Below are 10,141 nucleotides of genomic sequence, written 5' to 3'. Positions count from 1 at the left end.
GAAAGGAGTTATCAAAATAGAAGTTCTTTCTTTCATCCTTTTCATTGTGGGTGGCCGATAGCTTTTACCCAGGCTGTGTGCTTAGAGCAGGCCCGATGCTTCAGTTGTTAAATACACCACTTCTTGTGGCAGTGAGACAGACTGAACCCGAGCTTCAATATAAATGACACTGGCACTGTACAATGTTACTGTCACTGTATAACAATGCTATCAGCATATAGCTCTAGTGATGTATTATAATGCAGTAGAGTACACCATGATATATGGTAATGTAACACAGCTCACTCGCATGAAGCTGAGGACTGAATATTATAACAAGCTTTGTCCTTCCCTTAAATATTGCCAGGAAATGAAAGCACGCACTCCCAACTGAGACCTCTCACTGGAGAAGCCTTAAGCCAGAGTCAGATACTCCCAATTAGGGAAAAACAGCCTTTCCCTCCTGCAGTTCTCTCACCCAACCGTTGCGTCTCTCTTCCCCTTGCAGCTGTGGACCCATTCCGGGGCGAGCTTTGATGGGCGGTGGGATACCCTCCAACAACTTAAATAGACGTGGGTGCAGCCAGTGACAGCTGGCAGGGTGTCCAATCATGCTGGGTCGGGGGGGTCCAAACGTGGGTTGGATGTTACCTGAGACCACCCTCTCACCATCCACACACTCCCTCCCTCTCACACACCCGCACCCAGTGGGAGCAGGACAACCTTGTTGAACTTTGCTTCTTTGACCCAGAGATGTGCAGGTCGATAGTACATCCCCATATCATTGTCTAGCTGCCTCTATATGGAGTGGAACCAAAGTGAAATCCTAAATGGGGTTCTATGAAGTGAGAAAACCTGTCCTTTCTCAATTGGATTCTGAGGGTTGTCTGTACGCTTCAGCAGCTCTGAATGAAGCTCCCACACTAGCTGGAAGAAAGATGGCTGCCTGAAAAAGATGATATGCTACAGCTCTTTATTCTCCAAAGCAAGTTCCACACTAAAATATGGAAGCTGCGTCACTTGTGTGCAGCGACAGACACTTCCAGTAAACACAGTAACTAGGGATTAGCGTAAAAAGTTCGAGCCAGCATACAGCGAACCACCACACACTGACCCGGCCAGGTTCAACTCCCAACACTGAGTTCAGATTGTCCTCAGGGATTTCCATCCCCGGCAGGGAGTCACTTCTCTGGAAACACGTGCCACGGGGTTATTACCACGGAAGCTGGCCGTGAGCCAGGCAGGGTAGGACTGATAACTCGGAAACACACCAAGCCTCTCGCACGCACGTAACTGCGGAATCTAGTCACACAGCAGCTCTCGACCCTGAGGCAAGAGAAGAAAGAAAAGATAATACTCAGGATACCGCACGACTGAGCCGCATGTTAGCGTCACCTCGCTGTGTTGCCAGTCCCAGGTTTACAGCTTGACAAAAACCAACGGCGAGTAATTCAATGAGTTGGACGTAAGCCAGTACCAAGTGTCCGATCCCATGTACGCAGTGGGGAAATGCACAGTTCAGGTTCCCCCTCTCCCGCTGTGAAGGCAGCCAGGGTCTGATGGAATTCAGAATGCCACACACAACATGCACCGCAGGAAGTCAATCGCAGAATCCAATTGTATTTTTTTTAAAAAAAGAAATCATTACACAATAATCCACCGGGAAAAGAATCAGAACATTGGTGTGTTAGATAAACCAAAGGTGGGGTATGAGGCTGACCAGCAGAGGCCACTTTCAGGAGATGGTGGAGAATTCTTTCAGCAATATCTCCTGGCTCAATGTATTCACAGCAAGGTTCTTCCTCACATTGAGACTGATGGAGCGGACCTGTGGGAGGAGAGAGAATCAGTTCAGCGATGGTTTACTCAGCAATGGAGTCAATACTAAAAGATTACGGCTAGAGATCCTCTTTAATAAAAACAGAAAATAACCAGGTCAGGCTGCATCTATATAGAGAGAGGAAGAGTTAACACCACCAGTTTCCCTCCAAGTCACTTACTATCCTGACTTGGAATTATAAAGTAAAGTAAATTTATTAGTCATAAATAAGGCTTACATTAACACTGCAATGAAGTTACTGTGAAATTCCCCGAGACGCCACACTCCGGCGCCTGTTCGGGTCAATGCATCTAACCAGCACATCTTTCAGACTGTGGGAGGAAACCAGAGCACCTGGAGGAAACCCACGAAGTCACGGGGAGAACGTGCAAACTCTACACAGACAGTGACCCGAGCTGGAAATCGAACCCGGGTCCCTGGCGCTGTGAGACAGCAGTGCTAACCACTGTGCCGCCCACATATATCACCATTCCTTCACTGTGTCAAAATCCTGGAACTCCCTCCCTAACAGCACTGTGGGTGTACCTACACCACACAGACTGCAGCGGTTCAAGAAGGCAGCTCACTACCACCTTCTGAAGGGCAATAAATGCTGGCCCAGCAACACCGCCTGCATCCCGTAGCATAATTTTTAAAAATTCAGATCAATGACCTTTCATCAGAACTGGCCTCAAGTCACAGGCTGGAAAGGTAAACTCTGCTTCTCTCCACAGAGGCTGTTAGACCGGCTGAGTACTTCCAGCTTCTGTTTTTATTTCCGGTTTCCAGCATCTGCTGTATTTTGCTTTTGTGGAGTCGCTCTTTGTTTCCCCACAGATTTGCTGCTTTGTGCGAGCCGGCTCAGTGAGTAACACTGGCTTCAGATTCAAAGGATTCTGGGGCTCAACTCACACTCCAGAGACATGAACAGATAATCCAGGCTGGCGTTCCCAGTAGAATACCGAGGGGTGGCACGGTAGCACTGTGGTTAGCACTGCTGCTTCACAGCTCCAGGGACCTGGGTTCGATTCCCGGCTTGGGTCACTGTCTGTGTGGAGTTTGCACATTCTCCCTGTGTCTGCGTGGGTTTCCTCCGGGTGCTCTGGTTTCCTCCCACAGTCCAAAGATGTGCGGGTTAGGTTGATTGGCCATGCTAAAAAAAAAAATTGCCCCTTAGTGTCCTGGGATGCATAGATTAGAGGGATTAGTGGGTAAGATATGGGGGTAGGGCCTGGGTGGGATTGTGGTCGGTGCAGACTCGATGGGCCGAATGGCCTCTTTCTGTACTGTAGGGTTTCTATGATTTATTGCCGATGTCATATTTTGCACGAGTCATTAAGCTGAAGCCCCGCCTGGCCTCTCAGGTAGATGTAAAAGATCCTATGGCTACTCTTCAAAGTAGAGAAGGGGAGTTCTCCCATGAGCTCTGGCCAATATTTATCCCTCAATCGACATCACTAACACAATATCTGATCACAATCACATACCTGTTTGTAGGAGCTTGCAGTATATAAATTGGTTGCTGCATTTCCTACATTCCAACAATGACTACATTTCAAAAAGCAATTTATTGTCTGTAATTCTTTTTTATTCATTTGTGGGACATGGGCGTCACTGGCTGGGCCAGCATTTATTACCCATCCCTAGTTGCCTGAGGGCAGTTGAGAGTCAACCACATTGCTGTGACTCTGGAGTCAAATGTAGGTCAGACCATGTAGGGGCGGCACGGTAGCACAGTGGTTAGCACTGCTGCTTCACAGCTCCAGGGTCCCGGGTTCGATTCCTGGCTCGGGTCACTGTCTGTGTGGAGTATGCACATTCTCCTTGTGTCTGCATGGGTTTCCTCCGGGTGCTCCGGTTTCCTCCCACAGTCCAAAGATGTGCGGGTTAGGTTGATAGGCCAGGTTAAAAATTGCCCCTTAAGAGTCCTGAGATGCGTAGGTGAGAGGGATTAGCGGGTAAATATGTGGGGGTAGGGCCTGGGTGGGATTGTGGTTGGTGCAGACTCGATGGGCCGAATGGCCTCCTTCTGCACTGTAGGGTTTCTATGATTTCTATGAGACCAGGTAAGGATGGCAGATTTCCTTCCCTAAAGGACATTTTTGAACCAGATTGGTTTTTCCGACAATCGACAATGGTTTCATGGTCAACAGTAGGTTCTTAATTCCAGATTTTTCTTTTTATTGAATTCAAATTCCACCATCTGCTGTGGCGGGATTCGAACCCGGGTGCCCAGAACATTAGCTGAGTTTCTGGATTAATAGTCCAGCGATAATACCACTCGCCTCCCCTGAGCGATTTGAATTGCATGGTTGGTGGTTGCTCAAGTGAATATTGCCCTCTTACCAGCTCTTTGAAGAAGGCGGCCTCTTTGGGCTGTTCTGAGTATCGTTCATACTGGTCCAACCCATCCTGCAGCTTCAGTGTCAGTGTGTCATAGTTAGAGCGGACCACCTCCAAAACCTGAGGAGACAGGCATACTACTAGTTACTGAGATACAGAGGCAAACATGAACACCATTCAGGACAAAGATAGGAGGAGGAGGAGTAAACAGGGGCCAAGAGAATATAACTGGAGAATGTGGGGTAACTGAGGGAGATGGGGGGTCCCAGAGCCTCGATGCTGTGTGGGAATGAGTTAAAGATAGCAAGAGGATGGGAGGAGGTTGGCTTTGCAGTTTGGGAGATAGATGAGAGAACAGTTCAGAAGAATATGGATTAATAAGTGAGCTTCCATTAAACTGATTTCCAATCGGTTCAGGGTACATCATTCTTACACTGTAACGTATATAAATTTTATATTTGACGAGCTTCAATAATTCAGAATTTCACCATCCCAAATATTTTCAGAAACTACTGCCCTACAAGTAACAAGTTTAATTTCCATCGTGAGGCGGGTTTATGTTTTAAGATTAACAATTTAGAAACAGTGTGGGAACAGCTGGTTTTGCAGAACCTCTCTGCCATGACATCATTGTTCCCATGTGACATCATAGCCCAATGCTAGTGACATCACAGCCCCATATGACATCAGATCCTCTATCAAAGATATCACTGCCCATGTGACATCATAACCCTCCACCAGTGACATCACTACCCAGAGAGACATCGCTACCCAGAGAGGCATCACAGCTCTGAAATTCTGCACTCTTGCATTCGTCCTGATGAATGGACAAAAAGTTTCAGTAACTTGCCTCTCTTTTTAGAGATATAGATAAATTAAGAGAATGGGGGTTTTAACATTAAAACGAGGGAGAAAAATTGGACGCCAAAAAACAGGGACATTAATTTTGAAAAAATTGTTAAAAAAGGGCTTTTTAATTTGGATTGTCTCTTAAACCTAAACTAAATTGCTATATCAAGGATGTTAGCTGGGTTGCTGGAATGAGATGATGTCGACAGGTAGGGTGAAGTGGGGCTCCTTTTGGGTGAATTGGAGCTGTTTTGAGTGAAGGACAGGCTAGCTGGACATTAAGGGGTGTTCCTCATGACCCAGGCATTATCCCATTAGCTGCTTCCAAACCAAATCCAACACAACTGCTGGAACAACTGCTTGAGAAGGCTCTCAGCCCCCAATCGGAACATTTCTCTTCACAATGCTCATAGAAGATTATAGAATCCCTACAGTACAGGAGGAGGCCATTCGGCCCAAAGTCTGTACCGACCACAATCCCACCCAGGCCCTTTTCCCATAACCCCACACATTTACCCCGCTAATCCCCCTGACACTAAGAGTCAATTTAGCATGGCCAATCAACCTAACCCGCACATCTTTGGACAGTGGGAGGAAATCGGAGCACCCGGAGGAAACCCACGCAGGCACGGGGAGAATGTACAAACTCCACAGACAATGACCTGAGGCCGGAATTGAACCTGGGTCCCTGGCGCTGTGAGGCAGCAGTGCTAACCACTGTGCCGCCCTGATTTAGACAGTTCCTTGCTATGCCAGGGTGTTTGTGATCTGGGTTGGTCAATAATAAAATCCAGCTCCCATCAGCCTGTCCTCACTTCCAGATTCCTAAAGACACTGCGCTGCTAATAGGACTGAACGGTCCCATAATACACAGGGTGCTGTCTAGGTAATTAGAAAAGCCTTGAATTTCACCTCAGCATCGTGGCATGTTTGGAAATATGTCAGGTCATTAGAAAACCGGCAAATAATAAATAACAAATATGTGGTGAAAATGCATGAATAATAAAATAATTCTAATTCTTTTAAATAACATTGACATGTTGCAGTATTACAGGACCATTAATGTAGCAAATTGTTCCAAGGCATGTCACGGGAGCATTATCAAACAAAATGTGCCAACAAACCTGAGAAGGAGATATTGGACAGATCAGATAGGTTTTAAGGAGCATTCTTGGAGGATGGATACAGAGGATCTTTAATGGCTTAGGATCCAACTAAAGGCTTGGCCACTAGCGCTGCTGTTATTAGAAGCAGGACTGTACAAGAGGCCAGAACTGAAGGAGTGCAGGCTACATTGATACGGAGGGTGAGGAAGAATTACAAGGAGGTAGGGCCCACATCTCATTTGAACATGGCTGGGATCAAGACTTTGAATCAAATGCAAAGAGAAAGATCATATTCACAGCTGTTGTGGATCCATAGCATAATCAGCATCAAATTCCCAAATGATCCCAATTTGGTCAGAGAGACAAAGGGCAGGATTCAAATTGGGCTTTTCAGTTTGGATCTTGAGCATGTCTTCTCGTGACTGGCTATAAGGTAACTTACCTTATGGGATGGTAACTTGATTGTTTTGGTACTGGACTAGAACCCAACGGATCAAACAGCCAATTCTGAAACTAACGTTTCACTGAAGGCAGCTCACCTTAAAGATCACTAAACAAACCCCTATGTGTTCACAATTTCCTGCCAGAGAAGGAAGAGTGCAACCATCAGAGAGACAAAAGAAGGCCATTTGGCTCATCATGACACTGCTGCCCAACAAGGTACCATCCAGTCTAATCACTCTTTACAATTCTTGATCTGTAGCCTTGTACATTCTGGCACCTCAAGAGTATACTCAAGTACTTTTTAAATGTTATGATGGTTTCTGTCTCTATCACCAATTCAGGCAGTGAGTTCCAGACCCCACCACCCTTTCGATGAAAAGTTTCCCCTCGAATCTCTCTAAACCTCCAACCTCTTCCTCTAAATCTATGCCCCAATTATGGATCCCTCAAGCAAGGCCTTCCCATCCACTCCACCTCGACCTCTCATAATTTTATACTCTTCAGTTAGGTCTTCATCCTCCTCTACTGGAAAGAAAACAACTCCAGCCTATCCAATCTTTTCTCATAATAGTAGCTCTCCAGTTGAAGCAACATTCACATAAACCTCTTCTGTATCCTCTCTAGTTCAATCGCATCTCCACTACTCCAGTGGTCGAAACTTCTTTACCAATAGAGTGGTAAGAATGTGGAACTCACTACCACAGGGAGTGGTTGATGCAAATAGATTCATGTAAGGGAAGCGAGGTAAGCATATGAGGGAGAAAGGAATAGAGAGTTACAATGGTAGGTTTAAATGAGAAAAGATAGGAAGAGATGTGAGTGAATCACATACAGCAGTGTGGATGGGTGGGGTTGAATAGCCTGTTTTCTGGTGTATTCCTACATAATGTGGAAATGCCGGCATTGGACTGGGGTAAACACAGTAAGGAGTCTAACAACACCAGGTTAAAGTCCAACAGGTTTATTTGGTAGCAAACGCCACTAGCTTTCGGAGCTCTGCTCCTTCGTCAGATGGAGTGGAAATCCACTCCATCCAGATGGATTTCCACTCCATCTGACGAAGGAGCAGCGCTCCGAAAGCTAGTGGCGTTTGCTATCAAATAAACCTGTTGGACTTTAACCTGGTGTTGTTAGACTCCTTACTGTATTCCTACATAACCAGTTGCAGTTCCAGCACAAGCTTCCTGCTCTTTATATTTCTTTCTGAACTAACAATGGCAAGGACTAAGTGAATTAAAAAAAATATTTTATTCATTTGTGGGACATGGGTGTCACCCGCTGGGCCAGCATTTATTAACCATCCTTAGTTACACTTGGAGGGCAGTTGAGAGTCAACCACAATGCTGTGGCTCTGGAGTCACATGTAGGCCAGACCAGGTAAGGATGGCAGATTTCCTTCCCTCAAGGACAGAAGTGAATCAGATGGGTTTTTCCGACAATCAACAATGGTTTCATGGCCATCAGTAGATTCTTAATTCCAGATTTTTTTTTATTGAATTGAAATTCCACCAACTGCTGTGGCGGGATTTGAACCCAGGTCCCAAGAACATTAGCTGAGTTTCTGGATTAATGGCCTAGTGATAATACCACTAGACCATCGCCTCCCCGAGGCACATTAGAAGATGGTAAACAGATTTTTAAAAAATTGTTCTTAGGACCTGGGAGTTATTGCCCATTCCTGGTTTGAAGCAAGTGACTTGCTATTGGCCACTTCAGAGGGCAGGAAAGAGTCAGCCAAATTGAGGTGAGACAGTAATCACAATATAGTTCAGGCTGAGGATGTCAGTTATCCCTTCTTAAAGTGACCATTGTTTCCCTAGTTAGAATATACAGCAATCTAATAGCTTCATGGTCACATTTACTGAACTGAACTCAAACTTTTAAAATGCTAACAATGCCGCCACGTTTGGGTTTTAAAGCCAAGAGGAGTGGAGAATGGGTAAAGTAGACAGGACAGTTCGATAAAGTGAGATAGAGTATTGCTGGAAAAAAAAAGAGTTGTCCCTATTTTCAGTAATACACAAGTTCTGTCCTGCCAAACAGCTATTTGAATGGGATAGACTTGCACAGACGCTTGATTGCACCATAGTGGGGCTGTAGGGAGGCAGGACGGACATCCTATCTGAAGCCAGGGAAGAATGTTCAAAGAAGCAATGATGTGAATATTTCTGGAGGTGCTGTCACTCTTTAAGCTGTCAGAGCATTAACCATGGATAAAAAGCTGTAATGTATTCCAATGGATGGCTCCTACACAGTGACAATATCACATTACTCGCAATAACTGAACCGAAATAGAATAATGTGCAATGTAGCAGCCCCCATGTATCTGTAAGAGTTGCCAGTACAGTTTAATGACAATGACCTTGTCACATCCTGTTACACAAGACCTGGCAAACATATTTGGTTTAAAAAACTGACATTTTCCAATATTGCCCCCTCTCTGCTGGGACAGAATCTGCAGCAGTTAAGACCACAGTAATGTTTGAAATAGAAGGATACTCAGCCCATCAAGGTCATTCTTTCCTCAGAGATCACTTATTGAACATGAACTCTCTTTCACAAAATGTCCTTCTGAGCCACCATCACCTGTAACTCCCCCACCCCAATGAATCAAATAGAACTACTGCTGGCTGTATACAACCCAATTCCCTGAGAATGTACCAAACTTATAAAGCTGACCCAGAATTAACTCCTTTCTGTTTACCTGCTGTCCTAACAAAGTGAGTAATTACATCGGCTGGTGAAGTGCCACGCTTCTCAGATAGGAAGTTCTGGGCCTGAGCATTGGTCTTGAGGAGTTAGCCATTCTCAGCTTGGACAACAGTCCCTAACATTGACAAACCAGCAAGTCTGCTCTTTCCCCTTCAAGACTGATGACTTGTGCTTGGGGTACAGGTTTGTAGCTGCAAGCACCAACGCACCACGTCGGTGGCATGTCCTATCCACAGGAAACAAGGGGGAAGGACATGTCACTGGGCTTGTAGTCCAAAGGCCCAGGCTAATATTCTAGGGACATGTGTCCAAATCCCACCATGGCAGCTGGTGGAATTTAAATCCAATTGATTAATCTAGAATATAAAGCTATTCTCAGTAATAATGACTGTGAAATCATTGTCCATTAACGTAAAAACCCATCTGGTTCACTGATGTCCTTTAACTTTGCTCATGTCTTTAGGGAAGGAAATCTGCCGTCATTACCTGGTCTGGCTACGAGACTCCAGATTCCCAACAATGTGGTAACTTTTAAAGGCCCTCTGAAATGGCTCAGCAAGCCACTTGGATCGAGGGCAATTAAGAGGTGGCAATAAATACTGGCTCACATCGAATGAATAAAAGAGCTGAACAAAAGAATAAAAAGCTGAACAAATGGACAAAAGAGTTGAATTCCAGAGGTGAGGTGAGAAGAATCACCCTTGACATCAAGGTAGCAGTTGACTGACTGTGGTATCCTGAAGCCCTGAAGTCAATGGGAATCAGGAGTAAAACTCTCCACTGGGTCTCTCTCTAGGTCATAAAATCCCTCCAGTGCAGAAGGAGGCTTATCGGCCCATCGAGTCTGCAACAACTTTCTAACAGAGCATCCACGCAGGCCCTTTTCCAT

The 10,141-nt window shown here is 45.4% G+C and overlaps 1 protein-coding gene across 1 annotated transcript in view; it reads right to left on the bottom strand.

The window, feature by feature from the left end:
- Positions 1 to 938: 938 nt before the first annotated feature.
- The window catches only part of armh3 (armadillo like helical domain containing 3), a 170,211-nt gene continuing 161,008 nt past the window's right edge, over positions 939 to 10,141 (bottom strand). Inside the window, exons 25-26 of the mRNA XM_078223039.1 lie at positions 4,145 to 4,261; positions 939 to 1,807 (exon numbers count right to left, since the gene is read on the bottom strand). Of these exons, the coding sequence (XP_078079165.1) occupies positions 1,715 to 1,807; positions 4,145 to 4,261 (210 nt within the window). The 3' untranslated portion in view covers positions 939 to 1,714. The remainder of the gene's footprint in view (positions 1,808 to 4,144; positions 4,262 to 10,141) is intronic.

This window comes from Mustelus asterias, chromosome 11, assembly GCF_964213995.1.
Source record: "Mustelus asterias chromosome 11, sMusAst1.hap1.1, whole genome shotgun sequence".
Taxonomy (NCBI): domain Eukaryota; kingdom Metazoa; phylum Chordata; class Chondrichthyes; order Carcharhiniformes; family Triakidae; genus Mustelus; species Mustelus asterias.
The sequence above is the reverse complement of the archived record's forward strand: the minus strand, read 5'-3'. Positions and strand labels throughout refer to the sequence as shown.